The sequence below is a fragment of the Poromitra crassiceps genome, assembly GCF_964638095.1.
Source record: "Poromitra crassiceps genome assembly, chromosome: 9".
In the NCBI taxonomy this organism is placed as follows: domain Eukaryota; kingdom Metazoa; phylum Chordata; class Actinopteri; order Beryciformes; family Melamphaidae; genus Poromitra; species Poromitra crassiceps.
In genome coordinates this window covers 28,556,763-28,583,511 of record NC_139630.1, presented here as the reverse complement: position 1 = coordinate 28,583,511, position 26,749 = coordinate 28,556,763, and the positions used below count along the sequence as shown (strand labels likewise).

Below are 26,749 nucleotides of genomic sequence, written 5' to 3'. Positions count from 1 at the left end.
TTTATTTAGCAAGAATTTGCATTAGCTGTTTAAAGTACCATTTACAGTAAAACATTTTGATGCACTGTGGGCTCAATTTTTTATCTATCAAAAATCTGTTTGATACTTTTGTGGAGGACAGTCTACCGATGCAGATGCTGGAGTTTGGTGTCGTTTGAAGAAAAAATGTGGGAGGAGTAGGGTTTAATTAGTTTTACAGTTTTTGCAGTTTTGCCGTCTTTAGACTTCATAATTGGCCATATATTGCATTGTACAAAAGTTTCTCCTCATTTGGGCGCACATTTCGGTGAAAGTTGCAAAGCCATAGCACGTATGCCTGATTTCTTATGAATTTTCAAAGTTTCAAACTTTAGACGGTCGCTGTAGTGCCACCGTTAGGACTATCGGCCCCAAATTTGCATCAAAGACGTTTGGCATGGGACTGGACCTTTGTGCAAAGTTTGGTTAGTTTTCATGCATGGGAAGTCGAACTTCCCGGGAGAAGAAGAATAATACAGGCAAATACAATAAGTGGCCCTGCCTACAATAAGTGGCCCTGCCGCTTCGCTGGCCCGGCCAGTAAATTACAAGGAAGGACATTTCCTCCATTCCAATCCACTTGACACCTCAATGTCACTTAAGGTGTCACCTCAAGTGACACCACAAGTGACACCACAAGTGACTGGCACCACATTAAATGTGAGGAGGAATGTGTTGAGTCTTTTATAAAGATTCAATTCACAGATGTATGCGAGCACACGACAGAGATAGAAGAGAGAGAAAGACTGACACAACACTGTCGCTGGACACAACACAGTTTCGAGGAGATAAAACAAATTTGACTTACGGAACAAAAGATGAAACATTTTTTCAGTTTCTACATGTTTGTCTCAGTGTTTCTGGACCAGGCCAATGGTATCCATGGTAATATTACGAATGGGATGTCTGCGTCTGCCACCGCACCTGGTGACATTATTATTGGGGGACTTTTTCCAATACATGAAAGTGTTAACATTACCATTGCAGAAGATGGCACAGAGACACGGACTTGTAACAGGTACGTTTTCACCCTGACGTGTTAAGTGGTGTTAGCATGAGTAGCCTACAGTAGGCTACACATGGGCACTGGACCTTGTGTGTGTGTGTGTGTGTGTGTGTGTGTGTGTGTGCGCGTGTGCGCGTGTGTGTGTGTGTGTGTGTGTGTGTGTGTGTGCGTGTGTGTGTGCGTGTGTGTGTGTGTGTGTGTGTGTGTGTGTGCATGTGCGTGTGTGTGTGCGTGTGCGTGTGCGTGTGTGTGTGTATTTGTGTGTGTGTGTGTGTGTGTGTTTCTTTATAGAGTCCATTTGGTTTGCGTCCCTCAGGTTCAACCCTGCTCGGCTGGTCCAGTCTCTCACAGTGGTGCAGATGGTGGAGGAGGTAAACAGGGGGTCTGAGTTGGGGCCCCTCAGCCTGGGTTATCACATCCTGGACTCCTGCTCCGACGTGACCACCGCACTGCAGCAGATCCTGGCCTTCATGAGGAGAGGCAGCGGGCAATGTCAGTAATTGATTCAGTATCGAGCCTGCAGACGTCCAATCAGTAGCAGATTCTGAAATCTGAAAATGCATTTTTGGGTTCTCTGAGAGGCCATTTACACATGGCATTAACATGCGTTTTCTGCTATCAGATTGCAATCAGTTTGTGCTTGACCACTTGAAAGTACAGGTGTAAACGCCCCCAAGCGGAAGTAGGCAACCCAGCTAGATAATGGAGGAAGAAGTGTCGGAGGAGTTTGGTAGCCGCAAAATTTGAAACGAGGATAAGAGAGGGATTAATGGAAACAATATCCATAAAAGGAAGCATGGAAAGTTGAGCGAGTCAAACGATGACCAAATGGAGGATTCTTTTGTTTGGAATGGTGGTTGTGTCACGGCAGTCAAACGGGATTTTTCAGGATCCACATGAGGTGGCGATGGCTGTTGGAGGGAAAATTGGGAAGATTCAGGCAGTAAAGGTTACTAAAAGTGGTATGGTTATTATTGAGTTAGTGTCTGAAAGTCAGATGGAAAAAGCTTTGGAGATGAATGAGTATGTTAAGGATTGTGTGAGTGAGCCAGGAAGAAAGGAGTGGTGAGTGACATTGATATACTGTAGCGGTAGATGCCGAAGAATCTTTGTACGTGGAAGCAGTGTGTGAGGCCAGAAGATTGACGAGATTTAGGGACGGGAGGAAGGAGATGAGTAGGAGTGTATGCTTGACTTTTGAAGGAAATTTGCCACCGAGAGTGTATTATGGATTATGTGTGTTACAGTAAGGTAAAGTAAAGGTAAAGTCCCACTGATTGTCACACAATGTGTGAAATTTGTTCTCCGCATTTGACCCATCCCCTGGGGGAGCGGTGAGCGGCAGCGTGCGCCGCGCTCGGGAATCCCCCCCCAATTCCAACCCTTTGATGCTGAGTGCCAAACAGGGAGGCAAATGGGTCCCAAGCACTTGGGGTGGACACTTACTTTTTCATTGTAAATAGCTGAATTGTGAAAACTACTAAACCCAGTACGTGGTGGTAATATAAACTGTTTGCCAACTGCCATAAAACTCAAGAGAAGAAGAAGAAGAAGAAGAAGAAGAAGAAATGCCGTTAAGACACATTGAAGATGGATTGCAATCTGATTCGCCAAACCACCTCCGGAGGTGGTCAGGGACACATTGTGTACACATTGAACACAAGTGTAAATGCAATGTGTCCTCTCAATCTGGATACAGCAACTGTATGCGAATTGAGAGGACACCCATTTTGGGTGATCAAATTGCCATCAGATTGAAATCTGATCACCCAAAAGGCATGTTAACGCCAGGTGTAAATGAAATCAGGCTAATGTGGTCACAATCTGATTGCAATCTGATGGCAGAAAACGCATGTTAATGCCAGGTGTCAATTGCCTCATGGATTACTCATTTAATAACCACAAAAACAAAACAAAATACGAATATGGGAGGATTAGAAGCAAGCTAACTTTCAAAAATATAGGCTACGTTTATGGTAGTAAAGTTGACACAAAACCTTTTATAGAAACAAATCTTTTAAGGTCTCAGTTGGACTGAGGGTACCGCTATCACACCATATGGCAATGGTATATTTCTTTTAGCATCCATTCACAAAACCTGGTGCAGGCCATGTGTTTCTGGGCAGCTTTCTGAAACATTGTATTTATTTAGGGAAGGTTCACTGAGCACATGCTTCCACAGTCACACCCATTCCAAATCACAGCAGTCTTCTACTGTATCAACTGAGCAGCTCTGGAGCAGTTGTGGTCAAGTAGCTGATTCAAAGGTTACCTTGCTGTAGTTGTGACCCTTGTGTGTTTACTTTTCCTGCCCAAATGGTTTAAAGACATTTGGCCCTATCTTGGTACAGGCGATATCCCCTATTTGCGCTTGCGCACCTGTTTGCGCGTGCCTTAAGGCAGGGAAGATAGGGGTCTGCCTTGCGCATTTGTCCAGGTGTTATGCCGAGTTTTGCACCCCCACCCGGCACCAGCTAAACGCATCCCCACCTCACGGGAGCATATTGTAATGATTTATACAGAAATGTAACTGTTTAAAAGTGATGTAATTGTCTGGGTAGACGTGACCTCCGTTAAAAGTTAAAACAGCCCCGAAATATGGTGGGGATGCAATTCTTGGCGGGGACGCGGAAATGTTCACGGCACGTGCCGCAGGCGAAAATTAGAGCCGTGCCAAAATCATCTGAGCCCCAAAATGGTAAATGGCCTGCATTTATATAGCGCTTTTATCCAAAGCGCTTTAAAGTCAGTAGGTACATTCACACACCGATGGCGGCAGGTTACCACGCAGGGTGCTGACACACCAACGGGAGCAATTTGGGGTTCAGTGTCTTGCCCAAGGACACTTTGACATGCAGACTGGAGGAGCCGGGAATCGAACCACCGACCTCTTTAATCCAAAGCGATTAGTGGACGACCCGCTCTACCCCCTGAGCTACAGCCGCCCCAAACGGGATTTGGGCGGTACCAGAATTATTCACAGGTGTGGCCAGGCAATGCCTGGGCGTTACATCAATAAAAACCAATCGGATTCCCGTCTCGCAATCGCTGTTTGCGAGGACAGAGAGAGATGGAGAGAGCTTATGGACAGATCGTCTGTGGTGCCAACGACCCTCCGGGTTATGAAGGCGGAAAGCCTATGTCCATTGTCCAACAAGTTTTCTCAATTAATTTCCTTCTTTGCGATGTGATAAAAATTTCTCAGTGAGTTATAGTTGATTGCCTCACTGAATTATCTGCTAATACCCAATTTTAGCAGCAGAATTTTGCATGCACTTGTCCACGCCCTCAATTTGCATTGCATGCAGCATTAAACGAGCGCAAACGCTAAATTACCGCTTTTGCGAAGATAGGGCCCAATGTCCCCAAATGATGATGATGATGATGATGATGATGACGAGCATCAGTGATGTGCTCGTTGACACAAAATCCAAATAGTGACTAACAAAGTGTCTCCTAATCCTTAGGTGAGGATAGCAGTAAGGATGGTCCAGAGCTTCCCTCCCCACCTGTCTTGGTTGTCATCGGTGATTACCACTCAGAGATATCCATAGCGGTTGCTAGGCAACTCAACCTGGAGCACATCCCTGAGGTACGACTGAGCTTAAAGACCTGTTGATTCAACTAAAGCTGCTAAATACTGTTGGATGATAGAGCTCTGCATTCGTATAGCTGAGCTAGGATCTGCATTGCAGAAAAAGAGTGTCAATAAAAGGAAAACCTCATCCAGCCCAGCGCTATTCTAAGATATAAAAGAGTGAAGATCAATATTGTCAGGTGGTTATTAGTCTCGCAGTAGCCAGCCGTATATAAATAATGTCTGGGGCACAACTCTTGACAAGTGGTTAAGGACCACCCCCTGAAACCAGAACAAAATGCGTGACAGACATATGAATTGACCAACCACGGACCTCCTTATTTGTGTGACGCAACTTGTGGGGTGGTACATTTTGAGCGATATGCACCAATGCACACAGAGAGCCGGACTTCTGTAACACCCCAGCCAATCAGAGGCTTGCCACAGAAATTCCTATGGCAAAACCCGGAAATGCTGATTCAGACCCTCCGCTACGGAGGGTCTGACCATGTGATTATAGTTCTTGTATAATGTCATGTTTCTTCATTCCTAACAGATAAGTTACGGTGCAACCTCTGGTCTCCTGAGTGATAAGAACCGGTTTCCAAACTTTATGCGGACAGTACCAGAGGACGATCACCAGGCACGTGCCATCATCGAGATTCTGAAAAAGCAGAATTGGACCTGGGTTGGTGTGGTGACAGCTGATGGTGACTATGGCCGCTATGCGCTTGAGCGCCTCCAGCATCATGCAGCAGAGAACAACATCTGCTTGGCATTCACCTCCATCCTACCAGATGTTCTGGGTGACTATAACCTTAAGAGCCGCATTAAGGCAACAGTCAATAGCATTATTGACAACCCCAACGTCAAGGTCATCGTGTCCTTCGCCAAGCCCGACCATATGGTGATTCTTTTTAAAAGTCTTCTTCAAGATCGGCGAGGCAGAGGGAAGGTTTGGGTGGCCAGTGACAATTGGTCAGAGTCAAGGCGTGTGTTAGGGAACTGGAAACTGAGTGATGTAGGAACCATCATTGGGGTCACTCTTAAGTCAGCAGCAAACACCTCCAAGTTTCTGCAATACCTCAGTAATCTTGACGTAAATCCTGACGCCCACAAGAACAACACTTTCTTGCATACGTTTCTACAGGGATATGGGGGGAAACAGCAGCGAATGGGGAAGCAAAGTGTGGCAGTTGCACAGAAGGCTAGTTCAACACAGGAAGAATTGAGTATGAGACTTGATCAAGTGAAGACAGACAAGCCGGTAAAAACCAGTGACTCACCAGCCATTGAGATGCTGAAGAAGAAGGTCCGCCCCTATGCTGTGTTGAGTGTGGGGTTGGCAGTTAGAGCTATTGCCCAGGCTGTGGCAGATCTCTGTGGTGACACTGACAGAGACTGTAAGACAAGCAAGAGACTGCAGCCCTTGGAGGTAACTACACACATGCACGCACGCGCACACACACACACACACACACACACACACACACACACACACACACACACACACACACACACACACACACACACACTCATGACATTAAAGATGCTTGAAAGTCACATGGAAATGTGACTATGATCACACATTCACTCCATGTTCATCATTTTGCACTTCAGTTGAAGGAAGCCCTACGGAGAGCCACGTTTCACATGGATGGGCAAAACTACAAATTCGATAAAAGAGGTGACCTCAACACAGGATATGATGTCGTCCTTTGGCGCCAGCAGATTCCATCAGCATTTGTGGACGTGAATGACATCATAGCCAATTACAGCATCCAAGAAGGGAAATTGACTTTTACTTCAGGACAGAATTTCTTCAATCTCACAGTAATACATTTTATTCTTAAATGTTTTCTTTCTATACTTCTTTCATGTCTTCTCCTTCTCTTCTCTTAATCTATATTCTCTGTTTCCCCATTCTCTCCTCAGTCACTCCGTGACACGGTGGTTTCCAGGTGCTCAAACAGCTGTGCTCCAGGCTTCAGGAAGAAGTCAGCGACGGGACAGCTTGTCTGCTGCTATGAATGTGTCCCCTGCCCTGAGAACTACTTCTCCAGTGACACAGGTGTGTATTAGTTTCACCTTAATTTTGGCTCCCCTCTACAGCTAGCCTTACATGCTACCAAATAATGCAGACACGTCTAACCTAGTCTCAATGCCAGACCCATGAGAGTTCTTACGCTGATACACTACGTTACTGCATGCTGCAGAGCTCTCTCTGGGTCTGGGACACTTTCCCTCAGAGGGCTCGTTATGGGAGGGAACGTTCACTTAGCCAGTCATATGCCAGTGATGGCTTCAGTCCTCTCCAATCAGTAACGACTTTGCGATCAGACGACACGGGAGGCGCAGCCCATTTTTCGAACCGCTCTCTCATCGGTGCTACGACCTGTCACTCATTCAATTTCAACCCGCCTTCAAAACCAACAACAGTTAACTGGCACAGACTCACTTATGTAGTATGCAGAGCGCAGCGATTCAACGTAATATTAATTAAGTAATAACGTAATAATACTGGGGAGAGACTACGTCTGACCAAGCTGGAAGTACCGGGAATTGAACCCGGGTCTCCGCGGTGGTGGGCGAGTGCAGTATTGTGTTGTTTCTAAGAGTTCTTCCTCTGTTTCTAGATTCTGAGGAGTGTTATCAGTGTGACACTGACACCCATTACTCCAGGATAGGAAGCGGCAGCTGCACCCGCAAGAAAACTGTCTTCCTCGGTTGGGAAAATATCTATTGTATTATACTGCTGGCCATCACTGCCCTGGCGGCAGCGCTCACCCTCTCTGCTGGGATCATCTTCATAGTTTACTGGAACACTCCTGTTGTGCGGGCGTCCGTGGGCCCCATCTCCCTCCTTCTCCTCCTGTCTCTCTTGGGCACCTTTGTGAGTGTGGTCCTTTTTGGCGGCAGGCCCACCAGGTGGCAGTGCGGAGCGCGGCAGGTACTGTTTGGCCTCAGCTTCACCCTGTGTGTCTCCTGCATCCTGGTCAAGTCCTGTAAGATCGTCTTTGCCTTTGAGTTGGACCCCAGTGTGCAGAGGGTCCTGAAGAAGCTCTACAAGCCCTACATCATCATTGCAGTGTGCATGTTAATTCAAGTAGCCATCTGTAGCCTGTGGCTAGTGTTCCAGGCTCCAAGGCCCAAGTGGGAGCTAATGACAAACAAAGAGGAGCGCCTGTTCAAGTGCGATGAGAAGTCATTTGGTGCGTTTGGAGCCATGCTAGGCTACATTGGCCTGTTGGCTCTCATTGGCTTTGTTTTTGCCTTCAAAGGCAGAAAGCTGCCTCACAGTTACAACGAAGCAAAGTTCATCACCTTCGGCATGTTGATCTACTTCATGTGCTGGATCATCTTTGGCCCAGTGTATGCCAATGTCAAAGGCCAGTACCTTCCAGCAGTGGAGATGGGGGTCATCCTCATCTCAGCCTTTGGCATTCTGTTTTGCCACTTTATGCCAAAGTGTTACATCATTCTGTGCAAACAGGAAGCAAACACAGTGAGCGCATTCGAGCAGGATATTAGGAGATATTCCATGGGTGACGTGCTACGTGAGGACGGACAGCACCAGCCCTCGCCTCCGTTGGGCTCTGGAGGGCACCAGAACGTAGCGTTAGAGATGGAAACACCAGCATCAGGTGCAGTGCTGGACCAGAGCTCGGCCACAGTGGGGCCATCAGTCTCTGATTCTCCAGACTCTAAGCCAAGTCCCACTGAGAAGCTGAATGAATGCATTTTGAGAAATCATCATAAGCAGTTGAAGAGATATTCAAGCTTACCGACATGGCTACCCAAGTGATTCAACAGGATTGCACATGTCATTACTCACAACTGCATCAGACAACGTAACAATTCAAATATTATGTTTCACGAGCAAGGACCACACAATCAACCAGGAACATTTAACAATTTATTTTAGTAGTAGAAGTAGAACAAACTGCCTGAAGACCTCAGATCTGCCCCAACTTTACTCACTTTTAAAAATAGACTAAAGACTTTTATGTTTACAGTCGCTTTTAACTGCTGACAGATGTTTTTAGGAGATATATGTGGCCTCTAAAGGCTCGAGTCCAACTATTATAAGGGTTATGGACATTTTTCCAATCATGTGTGTGTAATCATACTTCTATCATGATGTCGGGGGATTTAATATAGAAAATTTAATTTATTCTATTATGCAAACCCAATGAGTCCTCTGTCAGTTTTTAGCTCTTTTTGTAACTGCTGCACCTGTCGCTTAATGCACTTTTTAGGCCCTTTCTTAAAGTTCTGTTGTGATGTTTTTAAATGCCTATTTTATTCTCTTCTTTTATTCTTTTATTTTCTTGTGTCAACCATTTTATGTGAAGCACTTTGAATTGCCTTTGTGTATGAAATGTGCTATACAAATAAACTTGACTTGACTTGACTTGACTTAAATGTAGTTGATCGACGATGCAGAAGCAAGAGCCAAGAGGAGAGAACGGGTTAGGTGATGTTAGGTACACGCCTGGGGAGGCGTGGGTGTGAACCTTACAGTCTATGGTGTGAACGCTTAATTGGTTGATTGTGTGGTCCCGCTCCCGAAACTCGCTTTTCAAGCTTTCATACGAGGGATCAGCCGAGCAGCATTTTGGTAACCAAACCGCATCACTGGGTGGAAACAGTTCACACAACTTTAACTAAACATGCATATATTATACATCAGACTCTTGAGCTACTTCTGCTCTCACTCAAAATGCCAAAATATAAGCGATGTGATGTATGGTTTTTGAGATATTAACGTTTGTTTGGCACAAATCATACTGTACTAGTTAACTGCAGGTGGCAGGGTGTTTTGCAGTGTCGTGACGTCACGCTGATTCCTCGTAAAGAAGATTTGTGTATCTGAAAAAGATTATGTGTAAAGGACAACAATTAAATGTATGTTGATATTGCTACATCTCAGTGTAAATTAACAAAAGAGAGAAATTTGGCAAAAAGATAAGCTATCACTTTATTCTATTTTGTTTGATTTTCTTCCGATAGACCATGAAATGGTCAATATATTCCAATATATAGAAATCAGGGTCTCTGACATTGTTTTTTCTCTCATAGTTTCTTCCCGGAGTTGCCAAAAATATATCTATATATAATTTGTATTCCATGTAACAGGGGTTGGCATTTGTTTTATAGGCTATGAAAAGTTTCCTTGAACTGATAATGGCACTCGCTATGCTGGACAACAAGTAAAAACATAAAAACCTCCTCTTCCTTGTCATGTATTTTTGGATGAAGGGAGTAACTGTTTTCTGCCCCAGTGAAGCTGAAAACTCACTTTTGACCAATCCCACACATGCTGTATTTTATTTTCATTTGTTTGTTTGCCTGTAGAGAGACACAGAGTGAGAGAGAGAGAGTGAGGAGCAATAGTGACAGAAGAAACAATGTCACTCTGGCCCACCTACCCATTACTCCTTCGCCTGCCTGACGTCCCCCTCCCCCCTTCCCCTGGCCTCGTCATCACCACCGACCCCTATCCTCCCCTCCTCTCCTTGGTTGATGTCACCAATGAGGACTCATGAATCCCTCAGATCACCCTCGTGGAATCTCCCAATCTTTTTACCCCTTTTTCACCTAGCTAATTCGCTAGTATTCCCTGAACTTATGAATCACTTAAAGACTAAATATATATATATATATTTTTTGGACTCTACCTTTTACTTTTTCAACTCTCTTCCCTGATCTTAGGATCACTTAAACACTACATTTCCGTATTCCTCTCCTATTTACATTTTCAATTTTCTGTTCTTTTGTAAATTTAATTTCCATAATCTGACACTGTAAATGGTTTAGCCCGGCATCTCTCGGCCTGTCCCGGAGGGGGGTCCCCAGTACATCGGCCCTCACAAGGTTCCTCCTCAGCCAACAAGTCACTGAGGCAATCCATGTGGCAATCCATGTGTTGGAAAGGTTTTCTTGCTCGCACTGGAGGTGAGGGGGTGCCGCTGTGTCCCGGCCTGGCCTTCTCTCCCACACCTTATGTGTGTGGGGGTGGGGGCTGGGGTGGGGGGCATCGGCGCTCTCCATTACTGGTCGAGGGCTGCCGGTAGGTTAGAATAGCTTAGGTTAGGCGATAGATTATCTACAGCCTAACTATAGGCTGTAGACCTGTTATAGTGTTCAGGCTAATATCAGACTAGAGTAGGACAGGCCAGACTAGGCTGTAGATTAGCTAGATTCCCTGTGTTGTGTTCGTTGTTTTAAATCAAACACTCGTTTTATCTTTAAAGTCCCTGGAAACCAAAATCCACAAAAACCTTCTAACTATTAAATTTAGGGTCTTATGTGAGTAATTGTGTGCCTCAGAAAGTAGTTGACATTACTTTCAACCCTAACCCCAAAAATCTTTTCTACAAGGTCTCCTCATTGAAGAATAGAGGTGCGCACGGTGCTAAAATGCATGATCTTATCACGTCATAAGATTTAATCGAATCACAGACACGCATGCACGCACGCACGCGCGCACACACACACTGACACACACACAGTAGCGCTGTGCACTCGCAGCGGCAGAGATCTCTTCCTCTCTGTCAGTAGGCTATGCGCCGAGCAACGCGCGAACACACACACACACACACACACACACACACACACACACTCCATCTCTCTTTCCTTCTCTCTCTCTCTCCTTCTCTCTCTCTCTCTCTCCGTTAACGGAGAGAGAGGTCTCCTCCGAGCAGGTCTCCCCCAGCAGGTCTCCTCCGAGAGAGAGGAGACCGTGATGCCGTGATGCCAGCTGCTGTATGATCCGCCCTCGCTATATGTACTAGTGTGGAAGGGAGGTTAATCGTGGCCGAGCACTAGGACCCAGACCAAGTCTATAAATAGGGGTGGAAACCTTACCTGGGCCTTTCACCCTGACACACTGACACACCTAGCAGCTGAGGCCACGAATTGTTTGGAGGTTGATTGGAGCCGCCATTCGTTTGGTGAGGGAAAAGAGCGGAGAGTGAGCTTGAGTACAAGCACCAGCACAGAAGATCCCAATCGCCTATGTGCCTGGCTGGGAGAGGGTTTCTGCATGTGTTCCAGTTTTATACCATAAGCTCCACACAACCAACATTTGAGGAGCTGCCACTGTCTTTCCCAGACTCAATAGATTTTAATGTGTTTTTAGTAAACTCACTGACCGGGCCTGAAGCCTGTGTGGGCCTTTTCTGCTTTTAGAGGGGATTTGGGTGGTGGAGCGGTCATTTTGGTTTGAGTATTTTGTTGGTGTGCTTTGAGTCACCTTGAGTGCTGCATAACAGTCTGGATCCAGTTTGAGCTTTGATGTTTCATCCAGACCTTTCTTATCCGTTTTGTGACTCTCCTCGAGGTTCGACTCCACCTAATATAATCCCCCCTGATATTGCAGTCTGGCCACACATGGTTTGTTTTCTTCTGTTTTCTTTGCTTTCTTTATTTACAGTGCAGTCTACATTAAAGGGACCGTCCACCCTCATTATGGCCTAGAGGCCGGCATTGATATTGCCTGGTTTTGAGTGGCACTAGTTTTAATCATCTATATTGTCAATAAAATCATATATTTTTGAGTACGGCAGTCTCTGGCTCCAGTTCATTCTGGTATTTTGATTTAACACCTGGTCACACTAGGATGAACTGACGTCATAACTGATGTCATACTTAAACTTGACTGACGTCACGGGCTGATCAGGTTATGCAAATATGGCGGCCTTCTGATTGAAATTTGGTATGAAACCTCACTATATTAGCTATTTTGGCAAGGGAGCCATGAAGTACATTGAAGTACATACACCTCTTAAAGACCCTGGAAACCCAAAATAAATATGCATTTTGAGTTCTTCACACCACAGGAACATTATGTTAATAAGCCACCAGCCAAATTGGAACGATGATGTGAATGAGCTGTGGGACAATGACGTCAGGAACATGGACTCCCTGATTGAAGGAATGAGCTGATCTGATTGAATACAGGTGAGCCCAGCGAGACTGATTGCAGGCCAGGATGAGACGCTGAACATTCAAAAGACAGTGGAACTCACATTTTGGGGGGAGCACCACGCTGCTGTAGCTCAGCACTCTGTCAGGCTTTCGGGGCGAGGGGTCGATCGTGGTCAGATAGGACCACCGGCGACGAAGACAGATAGCCAGCGGCTGCGGCCTGAGGGTTCTTGTGTAGGCCCAGGGGGAGCCAGCCAGGGACGAGACATTTAGAGAGAGTGTGTTGTGCTGCAGCCTGCATAGCTCCCATACTGCAGTCGGACGTCCTGCTACCGCCCGACTGAATCCAAGTGATCAGCTGTAAGCTGTTGTTCATGCCGTCCAGCGAAGCCGTTTCCCCGGGGAGTTGGACGCCGTCCAAAGCGCAGACCCCGGGGAGGTGGGGTGGAGGGGAGATCGATTGTCCTTGCTGGCTGGGAATACACATACGAATGGGCCCCATTCAGACAGAGTCCCAGCGGGCTGTGGGGGCACGAAGGTTTTGTTGAATGGACAACTGCACTGATTGGCTCCTCCTAGTGATGTCACAAGGAGGGGAATTTGAAGTAGTTGAGCACCGCCCAATTCAAAGTTGCCTCACGAAAAATTGTAAATTTGAAAAGGCGATATTTAGGATTTGGGTTGAAACTAATATCTCAAACTTTTTGAGGCTAATTATAATTACTCACATAATACCCTAAATTACATATTTAGTTTTTTTGTGGATTTCGGTTTCCAGGGTCTTTAACTGTTCCAAAAGCACTGTAAAGCTGCTTGTGGCTTATTGCTTATGTTGTATTTTGGTTGCTCCTTTAATTTCTTTTTGTCCTCTTTTTTGCTCTTTTAATTTTTTCTTATTTTTGTTTGCTTGTTCTTTTCATGTTTCTTTTACAGTATTTTCTTTCTTTTTAATATGTGCAAATAAACTAAAAAACAATTACAAGGAATGACATTTCCTCCATTCCAATCCAGACTGATGACTTGAGGTGACACACCTCACGGAAATAATGTGAGGAGGAATGTGTTTGTAAGAAACCCACCATAGTCTATGAGACTAGCTGACTACAAAATGTGTTACCTGTGTTCTGGTCTAACATTTTCTAGCCGTTAATATCTACTAAAACACACTTACCTGCCCCGTAAGTGTGCAGGTAAGAATACCCATAGAATAGGGTATGTATATCAGCAGCACCTAGAATCCAATTTATTGCATTTTGTAATAAATGTATTACATATTGCGCAGATTATTACATATTGCGGGGGTTGCACTTTTTTCTGGTTGGAAATGTAATAAGTGGCCGCATTATGTAACAAAATTAGAAAATGCACTGACTTTGTCATGGGACGGTAGCCAAAGCAGCAAGCAGATGCCGCCTCTCGTTCGTCACCTCTGGGGCCGCTTCAGTTGCGGGCGGCTGGGTCCTGGGAAAACCACGGCACGGGCAGAGGGAGAACATCTACTCTGTGATCTACTCTGTCACATACAGGCAGCACTTTGCACAACGTGCACAACGACAGGCTTTTGTGGTGCCCAGGGCCATAACCAGAGTTCCGAAATAGGGGAGGTCCAGCGCGCCGCCGGAAAAAATTTGAGATTTTTCCCCCCCTTTTTAAGCCATATTTAGAGTAATATATCATTTTAAATCAACATTAGGATTATACTGTTGTGATGTCATTATTCAGTATATTCTCTTTCATGTCACCACCTGCTCAGCTCTCCTGTCAACATAATTGTAACTAACAAACACAAACTGTTTTAGCCAAATTCATATCAAAATGACACCTACAAACACAGGTACACAACCCAAGCCGTACACAACACACAAAGTCATCATCGATAATAAAAAAAAACATACAGAGGGACATTTATTTATTCCTGATAGGAACGATTGAAAAATAAAATAAAATATATTATGTTGTTTTTAACTTTACACCACCTCTTTTTGTTACTTATTGGGTCATGAAACTGAAACCATGCATATAGCCACCTGCATACCTGACTTCGGGAGCTTGGCAATTGGCATCATGCATGATTAGCCAGTAGCATCCCAACGTGTCACACAGGTAACATTACTTAAGAGACAGACTAGACTCAGCCCTCAGTCTTAATCCGTTTCACTCCTGTAAGACTGAGAATATTACTATTTAAATCTTTGCATAACGTTAGGTGGCGCTGTTGGAAGCCTTGCATCGGAGAACCAATCATGAGTGTTGTGGGCGGGCCTGCTTTCTGGGGGCAGTGACGCTCATGCAGAATGGGTGTCTCGCAAAACATCGCCGCGTTTGCGGAGAAACATATTAATCACTTAGAAACAAACATAACCTGTTAATAGGGCGTGTTTCATCCGGCCCCGGCGGCTAGAGGTCTTTTCCCCAGCGATAAGCCTGACTGCCGAGGCTAACGTTACAGAGCCTGCTGATGACTCACAGTAGCAAGCGGACCACTTCCGGGTAGGAAAAATTATTGTAAAATAAACAACAGGTATAAACTCTCTTTGCAGCACATCGGTGTCTTGCTCTATATTGGAACTATGATAAATGGCATTGCCGCTACCAAATAAAATTCTAATAATAAATGTAGGCGTATCTGCTGCCGGCCGTTCTCGCCGGGCTCTGACAGACAGTTTCTGACAGTGAAATTCCCAGACGTTTGGTGGCGCAGCTCACCAAACGTCTGGGAGCCGAGACTAGAGACAGACTAGACACTTACTTTCTTGGTTGTTGCTAAAAAATCTGTCAGTGTCACTCACTGTCTGTCGTTCACTCGCTCACTGTCTCGCAAGCTCGCTCACCTTCAATTATCTCGCCAGGCAGACAGACAGTCATCACTCACCACCATGCTGCTGCTCTCTCGGAATCAAGTTACCGCGGACGCGGCGTCAGATGACTTCCTGCCTGACCTGCCTTTCGTTTCAAAATAAAAGTGATCCCGTGTTTTTCATGCTTTTCCATGCAGATTGTTTTATTTTTTTCTCTGAAATATTAGGGGAGGTCCGGACCTCCCCGTCCTCATAGCTAGTTACGGCCATGCCGCAAATGCTCTGTTATCGAGTTTCTTGCCAGTATTATTATTTGACTTTGTGACCAAAATCGGGGACAGCTCCAGCCGGGGACAGAGCACCGAAAAGAGCACTCTCTCTCTCTCTCTCTCTCTCTCTCTCTCTCTCTCTCTCTCTCTCTCTCTCTCTCTCTCTCTCTCTCTCTCTCTCTCTCTCTCCAATGCAACCGTTCCAAAATTCCGGCCTTATAGAATATTTACAAACCCAGTCAAAATGTAGCTATTGAAAAATGATAAATTTAATCATTTTTTACATACATAAAATATTTATAGCAAACAAATTTTTAATTTTAAAATCATTTTTGTTGACGTTTATTTCAAAATAATTATCTATGCACTGCTGTCTGTGCTTACAGTGCAAAGTTAGTGAGGAGAGCCTCACCACTTGTTAATTAATTAATTAATTCTGTTCAGTTTTGAATTTACGTTCAGAAATAACATTTAAACAGCAATAAAACAAACAAAAACAAAGGCTATGATGCAATCATCCAAGAAATGTGTTTTATCGATGTGTGTGTGTGTCCTGACATATATACCACCAACAGAGTGCTACACTGCAGATGTAGTATATATTTGGGCACCCCCAGATCATGGTTCATATGTTTTGAGAATATAAATATATAGGAGCACAAGCAGCTAGGGGCAGAGCTACACTCAGCCCAGAGGTGGCGGGGCATTTTCAGTGGGCCCTTCTGAGTCTTTTAAAAGTCACAACTGTCAAATTGCTGAAATGTCCCCTGTCCTATCCATAAACACAATGTGTCACGTATTGAGCCAAGTGATAGTAGGCTATGTCTAAGAAAGCGGACAGTGACCTTTACAGACACGCTTCAGATGTTTCAGCACCGAGGACAGCGCAAGGCGCTCTATGCATCAATTGATGAACATTTCAACACCACCGCCGATGGACAGCGACAGGCTGTCACAGACGATGGTCTGCCCATGTCACGACACACACACCCTGTTGTGAAGCTTGATTAAAATATAAAAGCAAATCTCTAAATCTAAATCCTGCTTTGCACATAAACATTTTATTCACATGCCTTTCAACATGTTGCCTTTGCCAGAGCCATTCAGGCGGTGTCTCCTCATATAGACGCATGGTCAATGGGTCAGCATGGCCGGGGGAAATCGGAATCCTAACACTGATAGACAATGATGGCAGATGATAGCCTACCACTGAAATATTCTTACCGACGGTGTAAAGCATGTTATGGTTTCGCGTTTTACTGATGTTCATGAAAATTGGTGGAAGGGTGTAGCATGCAATGAGAAACCCATAGCCTATATTGAGGAGCCCATTCTCCAATAGTTTTGATGAAGGATTTAGTCTGAAAATCTAAAGATGTCTGTCTAACTTCATGAGCTGATAACAGTGACAAAGCTGCCATTCTGCAAAGGCTATCATACTAAAATATCATCTATGGATATATACCTGTTCAAAAATCATGAGTAGAATTTGCCCACTTGAGTTCAATCAGGAGAGACTAGAGACCAAAGGATGAATAAAGTGATATTTATTACAATAAAGTGAATAATTTACGACAGAAAGAATGATGAGAATAAAGTATTGTTATTAGTCTTTGGCGGTTAGACACCGCAGGGAGATCTTGAGAGAGCTGCACCAGCCCAGATCAGCATCCAGATATATCCCCCTGCAGTGTCTAGATACTGGTGGTGCTGGTGATCTCCTTCTGAGACTCATGATGAGACTCTTCCGACTGAAGAATCGGATAGGTCTGCGATGACCGGGAGGATAAGGGGAGGAGGAGGGTGCGAGCCTGACAGCAGCGGTGATTGAGAGGCTGAATGAGACAGAAACAAGCATATTTAAGGAACCCGTCTCCAAGCAATTGGCTTACGACTGGGTTGAGGAGCAATGTGATAGGCTTACACTGGAGGTGTGTGGGGTGAGAGGTGATGAGAGCAGTGATGTGACACTATGCAATTGGTTAACAGAGACTGGGCGGCAACCAGCCGATTGATCATTGAAACCCGGAAATTGATAGCTTATTATGATCTTGTGAGTAGATTGAAGAGTGGAGATATAAAGTGAATTAAGGAAGTGTAAAAGATATTATAGTCTTCCTGGCTTGAACTTACGTTGAGAACTACATTTGTACCGGTATGTGACATTTTGTGGTTTGGCCCATGGATTAAAGGACATTTCCTCCATTCCAATCCAGACTGATGACTTGAGGTGACACACCTCATGGAAATAATGTGAGGAGGAACGTGTTTGTCATCTTTTATAGAGATATAAAAGAGAGAAAGACTGTGGCCACAACACTGTCGATGACAACACAGTTTCGAGGAGATATAACAAATAGGACTTACTTTAATACGGATCTGTTATAGAATAACTAAAAGATGATTTTTTTTTTCAGTCTCTACATCTTTGTCTCAGTGGTTCTGGACCAGGTCAATGGTAACCATGATAGGTCTGGGTCTGCCACAGCACCTGGTGACTATATTATTGGGGGACTTTTTCCAATACATGAAGGTATTGGTTATACTTTTGCGCATACCAATAGTTCAAATGGCATTAGTAACCCGGCTGGGACATTGACTTACTTGTGTGTAAGGTACGTTTTCATCCTGTGTGAAGTGGTGCTAGCATGTATACAGTTCACATGGGCTGTGTATGTGTGTGTGTGTGTGTGTGTGTGTGTGTGTGTGTGTGTGTGTGTGTGTGTGTGTGTGTGTGTGTGTGTGTGTGTGTGTTCATTTATAGAGTCCATTTGTTTTGGGTCCATCAGGTTCAGCCCTGCTCAGCTGGTCCAGTCTCTCGTGCTGGTGCAGATGGTGGAGGAGGTAAACAGGCGGCATGAGTTGGGGAACCTCAGGCTGGGTTATCACATCCTGGACTCCTGCTCCGACTGGACCACCGCCCTGAAGCAGACCCTGGCCTTCATGACGATAGGCAGCAGGAAATGTCAGTAATTTATTCAGTAATGGAGCCTGCAGACGTCCAATCAATAGCAGTTTCTGAAATATGAAAATGCCTTTTTGGGATCTCTGCAATCAGGATCAGATACATACATGACACATGGATTACTCATTTAACAAACACAAAAACAAAACAACAGAAGAATATGGGAGGATTACAAGCAGGCCAACTTTCAAAAATATAAGTTTATGGTAGTAAAGTTGACACAAAACGGTAACACTTTATAATGATGTTCAGTCGTAAGTCATTTATAAGCCTTTAGTTAATGATGAACTAACCATTTACAAAACATGAATATACATTTGTAGATGATTAATACATGTTATGTTAACATCAAATGTGTTGTAAGTCATCTATAAACCTTTAGTAAATTAAGTGTTCCTCACCTGTTGTAAATGATGTGTAAATAATGTACAATTCATTTACAAGGCTTTCTGCATCCCCTAATCTAAAGTGTAAACCATTCATGACACATAAATGTGTTACATACAAGGGGGTACTCTCTCTCGTAACGGGACAAGCCCCGTCTTTTATTGTCACACGAACACCACAACACATGCATGCGGCCACAACACACTCATGCTGACGGTGGCCGGTGAAAAGTGTCCTCTGCATTTAACCCATCCAGGCATGTCCTTTCCTCCAAGGGGCAGGCCAGGAGCAGTGGTCGCTTTCTCGTACAGCGCCCGGGCACCAACTTCGGATGTTGTCGTCACTGGTCGGATGACGATGACGATCTGATCTTCTGCATGTTTTTAGTGGGGGGGTTATATACGGAGGAACCCTCCTGGGGGAGCACGGGGAGAACATGCAAACTCCACACAGAGAGAAGGGTCCTTATGACGAGATACCCCACCTGGGCAGTAGGCACTGAAGATATGGGGGGGAACACAACCACAGCGCCCACAGTGTCCCAGGCGAGAATCGAACTCAGGACCTTCTGACTGTGAGGCGACAGCTCTACCACTGAGCCACCGTGGTAGCTCTGTTTGTCAAAATTGAATCCAATGTGGAAGTGTCCTCCAATGTGGAAGTGTCATTGGTTTGTGGACTTTTGTTTTGAAGCCTCAAGTATGGCCTCAGTAAACACTTTCCTAATGCGTTTATGGTCTAAATCGCTAGTTTAAGACTATGTTGTAGTTGCAGACTATGTTTTGGGGCGTGATTGACAGGTCGCTTGTCCACTGATCACACAGCTCGCCGATCACGGACCAATAGCAGGCCGTGCCATGTGGGAAACCCCTGGAATTGTGTCGAGATCCATGATGGCAATGGCCAAAATGCCATACGTGAGGCGTTAAAAAAAACAGAAGTCCACAGACCAATGGATCGCCCCCTGCAGGCTATTCAAAAGCATGCAGGTTTAAGTGCACTTCCGCATTGGCTTCAATTTTGACAGAGCTACCCCCTTGTATGTAACACATTTATGTGTGATGAATGGTTTACACTTTAGATTAGGGGATGCAGAAAGCCTTGTAAATTAATTGTAAATGATTTACACGTCATTTATAACAGGTGAGGAACACTTAATTTACTAAAAGTTTATAGATGACTTACAACAAACACATTTGTGATATATTAACATAGCATTTATTAATAATCTACAAATGTATACTCATGTTTTGGTAGTGATTAGTTCATCATTAACTAAAGGCTTATAAATGACTTACAACTGAATGTTATTATAAAGTGTTACCGATTTAGGTAGGTTCACTGAGCAGTGAGCACATGCTTCCAGTCACACACATTCCCAATTACAGCAGTCTTCCACTGTATCAACTGAGCAGCTCTGGAGCAGTTGGGGGTCAAGTAGCTGATTCAAAGGTGTGGCTACGGTTACATGAGGCCTTTTAATTCGAAATGAAATAATTCGAATCAAATCATTCGCATTGATCGTTATTTCCTGCGAGTTTACAAGAGAAAATAGTATCCAATCTCAATCCTCTCTAACTCACTGCAGTCTTTCTGCGCATGCCCGTTTCACTTTTGACTGAAAAATGATGCCTCTAGATTAAAGAAAAGACACTGTGATGTTGACTTTTATGTAAATGTGCGCATTCGTTTCGTTATAGATCATGACTGCCCCGCAGCTAGCTTCACGTTAGCTTGCATGTAACGTTAGCGTCACCACAAGCTTGTGGAGCGCTGCCTGTTGAAGGTAGCCACAACTAGCTAGCTAAAGTTAGCCATAGCCACCACAACAGCTAACGTTAACGCCAAACAAATCCGCTGCCTCCTCCCCACGTTGATTTGTCATAATTTGAAACTGTCAACAGCCACTCTGGAAGCGGCCATGTTTCGGTTACATGCTGCCACTCCGACGTTCTGCCACTCCGAAATATCGGCACTCAGAAAGGGGGTCTATATTCCCCGTTTTTCACTAACCTCTCCCAGCCCCCACGCCAAACCTAACCTCCCCCCATGCCTAAACCTAACCTCCCCCAGACCCTAACCCAAAACCTAACCTCTCCCACCCCCACGCCTAAACCTAAGGTCGGCATTGCGGCTTCTAAGGTGAACGACCGCCAGTCCGAATAATTGAAGTTAACGTTCGGAGTGGCAGCATGTCGGAAAGGCAGAGGAACCCCCCATGTTTCGCTAGCTGCTGGGGCCGGGTGTGTCTGACGCGGTTTGACGCGTTTGATGTATCCATGTGATTCCCCCTCCCTTCCTGAAGTGTGACAGAGAGGGAGAGCTGACAACGGGCATGCGCAGAAAGACCGCAGTGAGTTAGAGAGGATCGTAGAGGAAAGAGCGTTCACATGTATAGAAAAATACTTCAATCGCATTGAGAAACGAACTACACCACCCCCTTACATCGAATTTGACTTCACATCGAATTGGCCTTTTTCATTCTGCTTTAGGTGTTTACAAGATAAATTTGAAGAGGATTGGGATCGAATTCTGAGTTAAAGAGGATTGAAACTGTCCATGTAAACGTAGCCACGTGACGGTAGCTGTGACCCTTATTTGTTCACTTTTCCTGCCCAATTGCTTTTAAGACAATGGGATCTATGTCGCAAATGCCGTAATTTAGAGTTTGCGCTCGTTTAACGCTGCACGCAATGCAAATTGGGGGCGTGCACAAGTGCATTTGTATTCTCCCTGTCACGCTATTACCTCTATGCCTGTTATAATACTGGACATGCATGGGGTAGGCGTGCCAGATGCCAAACCAGGCGTTTCCTCGCAGAATGCGGGGGCATAGATGGCATTCTTCTATTGTCAGCATGCGTGCAATTACTTTGCGCTAAGAGCTTTGAAAAGCACGCGCAAATATACCCTGCTGCACTTGAGCTCACCATAATCTCAGCGCAGCGCAGAAAAGTCATTACGCACGGACGTGCCAGGACATCATATTCTGCTGCTAAAATGGGGTAACCAGCAGATTATTTAGTGAGGCAATCTCACGGAGAAACTTTTATCACATCGGAAAGAGGACTTAATGGCAAATTAATTGAGAAAACTTGGACACTTTCACCTATCCATGCATAACCTGGAGCGTCGTCATTGGGGCACCACACCACATATGATCTGTCGACAAGCTCTCTCCATCTCTCTCTGTCCTCGGCACGCAGCTCTCACTATGTTTCACCGAGTTTGAATTGAGTCCACTCTAAATCCTCCAATCTTTTCTTTTATCTCCGCGTTTCCCCGCTGTAAACACGTTTCTATTGTCCCACCCCAGTCAACTAAATAAATTATACGTGAAAATGTTTGCTGGGTTACGCGTGGCGGACTGCTATCGTCCTGCAGAGACGATAGTATAAGGCAGGCGCAAACAGGTGCGCAAAGTTGACACAAAATCCATAGTGACTAACAAAGTGTCTCCTAATCCTTAGGTGATTATAGCACGATAGGCCAGATGGTCCAGGATGGTCCAGAACTTCCCTCCCCACCTGTCTTGGCTGTCATCGGTGATTCCGACTCAGAGATATCCATAGCGGTTGCTAAGCTACTCGAACTGGAGGGCATCCCTCAGGTATGACTGAGCTTAAAGACCTCTTGAACTAAAGCTGCTAAATACTGTTGGATGATAGAGTTCTGCATTTGTATAGCTCTGAGCTAGGATCTGCATTGCAGAAAAAGAGTATCAATAAAAGGCAAACTTCATCCAGCCCAGCGCTATTCTAAGATATAAAAGAGTGAAGATCAATATTGTCAGGTGGTTATTAGTCTCGCAGTAGCCAGCCGTAGATAAATAATGTCTGGGGCACAACTCTTGACAAGTGGTTAAGGACCACCCCCTGAAACCAGAACAAAATGCATTACAGACATATGAATTGACCAACCACGGACCTCCTTATTTGTTTGACACAACTTGTGGGGTGGTACATTTTGAGCGATGCACCAGTGCACAGAGAGCCAGACTTCTGTAACAGCCCAGCCAATCAGAGGCTTGCCACAGAAATTCCTATAGCAAAACAGACAACAAAATAGAGGTCTCCGCTATGGAGGGTCTGACCATGTGAGAGACTATGTGGTTATAGCGCTTGTATAATGTCATGTTTCTTCATTCTTAACAGATAAGTTATGGTGCAACCTCTGGTCTCCTGAGTGATAAGAAGCTCTTTCCAAACTTTATGCGGACAGTACCAGAGGACACTCACCAGGTGCGTGCCATCGTCGAGATTCTGAAAAACCTGAATTGGAACTGGGTTGGTGTGGTGACAAGTGATGGCGTCTACGGCCGATATGCGCTTGAGCGCCTCCGGCTTCATGCGGCAGAGAACAACATCTGCTTGGCATTCACCTCCATCATACCGTCGTGGAGTTACGATAACATTTCGAACCACATTAATGCAACAGTCAAAAGCATTATTGACAACCCCAACGTCAAGGTCATCGTGTCCTTCGCCAAGCCCGACCATATGGTGATTCTTTTTAAAAGTCTTCTTCAAGACCGGCGAGGCAGAGGGAAGGTTTGGGTGGCCAGTGACAATTGGTCAGAGTCAGGGAGCGTGTTAGGGAACTGGAATCTGAGTGATGCAGGAACCATCATTGGGGTCACTCTTAAGTCGGCTGCAAACACCTCCAAGTTTCTGCAGTATCTCAGTAATCTTGATGTAAACCCTGACGCCCACAAGAACAACACTTTCTTGCATAAGTTTCTAAAGACAGACAAGCCGGTAAAGACCAGTGAATCAGCCATTGAGATGCTGAAGAAGAAGGTCCGCCCCAGTGCTGTGCTGAGTGTGGGGTTGGCAGTTCGAGCTTTTGTCCAGGCTGTGAAAGATCTCTGTGGTGACACTGGCAGAGACTGTGTTGGTAAGACAAACAAGACACTGTACCCCTATAAGGTAAATACACGCACACACACACAACATTAGATGCTTGGAAGTCACATGAACATGTGACTATCTTTTCACATTATCACAAATTCACTCCATGTTCATCATTTTGCACTTCAGTTGAAGGAACCCCTACAGAAGGCCACGTTCCACATGGATGGGCAAAACTACACATTCGACAAATATGGTGACCTCAACACAGGATATGATGTCGTCCTTTGGCGTCAGCAGATTCGATCAGCATTTGTGGACGTGAATGACATCATAGCCAATTACAGCATCCAAGAAGGGAAATTGACTTTTACCTCAGGACAGAATTTCTTCAATCTCACAGTAATACATTTTATTCTTAAATTTTTTCTTTCTATACTTCTGTTATGTCTTCTTCCTTCTCTTCTCTTAATCTCTATTCTCTGTTTCCCCATTCTCTCCTCAGTCACTCCGTCACATGGTGGTTTCCAGGTGCTCAAACAGCTGTGCTCCAGGCTTCAGGAAGAAGTCAGCCGCGGGACAGCCTGTCTGCTGCTATGAATGTGTCCCCTGCGATGAGAACTACTTTTCCAATGACACAGGTGTGTATTAGTTTCACCTTAATTTTGGCTCCCCTCTACAGCTAGCCTTACATGCTACCAAATAATGCAGACACGTCTAACCTAGTCTCAATGCCAGACCCATGAGAGTTCTTACGCTGATACACTACGTTACTGCATGCTGCAGAGCTCTCTCTGGGTCTGGGACACTTTCCCTCAGAGGGCTCGTTATGGGAGGGAACGTTCACTTAGCCAGTCATATGCCAGTGATGGCTTCAGTCCTCTCCAATCAGTAACGACTTTGCGATCAGACAACACGGGAGGCGCAGCCCATTTTTCGAACCGCTCTCTCATCGGTGCTACGACCTGTCACTCATTCAATTTCAACCCGCCTTCAAAACCAACAACAGTTAACTGGCATAGACTCACTTATGTAGTATGCAGAGCGCAGCGATTCAACGTAATATTAATTAAGTAATAACGTAATAATACTGGGGAGAGACTACGTCTGACCAAGCTGGAAGTACTGGGAATTGAACCCGGGTCTCCGCGGTGGTGGGCGAGTGCAGTATTGTGTTGTTTCTAAGAGTTCTTCCTCTGTTTCTAGATTCTGAGGAGTGTTATCAGTGTGACACTGACACCCATTACTCCAGGATAGGAAGCGGCAGCTGCACCCGCAAGAAAACTGTCTTCCTCGGTTGGGAAAATATCTATTGTATTATACTGCTGGCCATCACTGCCCTGGCGGCAGCGCTCACCCTCTCTGCTGGGATCATCTTCATAGTTTACTGGAACACTCCTGTTGTGCGGGCGTCCGTGGGCCCCATCTCCCTCCTTCTCCTCCTGTCTCTCTTGGGCACCTTTGTGAGTGTGGTCCTTTTTGGCGGCAGGCCCACCAGGTGGCAGTGCGGAGCGCGGCAGGTACTGTTTGGCCTCAGCTTCACCCTGTGTGTCTCCTGCATCCTGGTCAAGTCCTGTAAGATCGTCTTTGCCTTTGAGTTTGACCCCAGTGTGCAGAGGGTCCTGAAGAAGCTCTACAAGCCCTACATCATCATTGCAGTGTGCATGTTAATTCAAGTAGCCATCTGTAGCCTGTGGCTAGTGTTCCAGGCTCCAAGGCCCAAGTGGGAGCTAATGACAAACAAAGAGGAGCGCCTGTTCAAGTGTGATGAGAAGTCATTTGGTGCGTTTGGAGCCATGCTAGGCTACATTGGCCTGTTGGCTCTCATTGGCTTTGTTTTTGCCTTCAAAGGCAGAAAGCTGCCTCACAGTTACAACGAAGCAAAGTTCATCACCTTCGGCATGTTGATCTACTTCATGTGCTGGATCATCTTTGGACCAGTGTATGCCAATGTCAAAGGCCAGTACCTTCCAGCAGTGGAGATGGGGGTCATCCTCATCTCAGCCTTTGGCATTCTGTTTTGCCACTTTATGCCAAAGTGTTACATCATTCTGTGCAAACAGGAAGCAAACACAGTGAGCGCGTTCCAGCAGGATATTAGGATATATTCCATGGGTGACGTGCTACGTGAGGACGGACAGCACCAGCCCTCGCCTCCGTTGGGCTCTGGAGGGCACCAGAACGTAGCGTTAGAGATGGAAACACCAGCATCAGATGCAGTGCTGGACCAGAGCTCAGCCACAGTGGGGCCATCAGTCTCTGATTCTCCAGACTCTAAGCCAAGTCCCACTGAGAAGCTGAATGAATGCATTTTGAGAAATCATCATAAGCAGTTGAAGAGATATTCAAGCTTACCGACATGGCTACCAAAGTGATTCAACAGGATTGAACATGTCATTACTCACAACTGCATCAGACAACGTAACAATTCAAATATTATGTTTCACGAGCAAGGACCACACAATCAACCAGGAACATTTAACAATTTATTTTAGTAGTAGAAGTAGAACAAACTGCCTGAAGACCTCAGATCTGCCCCAACTTTACTCACTTTTAAAAAGACTAAAGACTTTTATGTTTACAGTCGCTTTTAACTGCTGACAGATGTTTTTAGGAGATACTGTATATGTGGCCTCTAAAGGCTCGAGTCCAACTATTATAAATGTTATGGACATTTTTCCAATCATGTGTGTGTAATCATACTTCTATCATGATGTCGGGGGATTTAATATAGAAAATTTGATTTATTCTATTATGCAAACCCAATGAGTCCTCTGTCAGTTTTTAGCTCTTTTTGTAACTGCTGCACCTGTCGCTTAATGCACTTTTTATGCTCTTTCTTAAAGTTCTGTTGTGATGTTTTTAAATGCCTATTTTATTCTCTTCTTTTATTCTTTTATTTTCTTGTGTCAACCATTTTATGTGAAGCACTTTGAATTGCCTTTGT

General features: G+C 45.0%; 1 protein-coding gene across 1 annotated transcript; it reads left to right on the top strand.

The window, feature by feature from the left end:
• The first annotated feature begins 1,028 nt into the window (after nucleotides 1-1,028).
• Nucleotides 1,029-26,286, top strand: LOC310782238 (uncharacterized protein). Its single transcript, XM_083642919.1, has 12 exons — nucleotides 1,029-1,036; nucleotides 1,341-1,516; nucleotides 4,492-4,616; nucleotides 5,158-6,036; nucleotides 6,537-6,672; nucleotides 7,238-8,274; nucleotides 18,433-18,565; nucleotides 22,423-22,562; nucleotides 23,107-23,880; nucleotides 23,992-24,204; nucleotides 24,308-24,443; nucleotides 25,009-26,286. Exons 2-12 carry the CDS (start codon nucleotides 1,384-1,386, stop codon nucleotides 26,175-26,177), a joined length of 4,875 nt encoding a protein of 1,624 aa, XP_083499045.1. The 5' UTR covers nucleotides 1,029-1,036; nucleotides 1,341-1,383; the 3' UTR covers nucleotides 26,178-26,286.
• The last annotated feature ends 463 nt before the right edge of the window (nucleotides 26,287-26,749 follow it).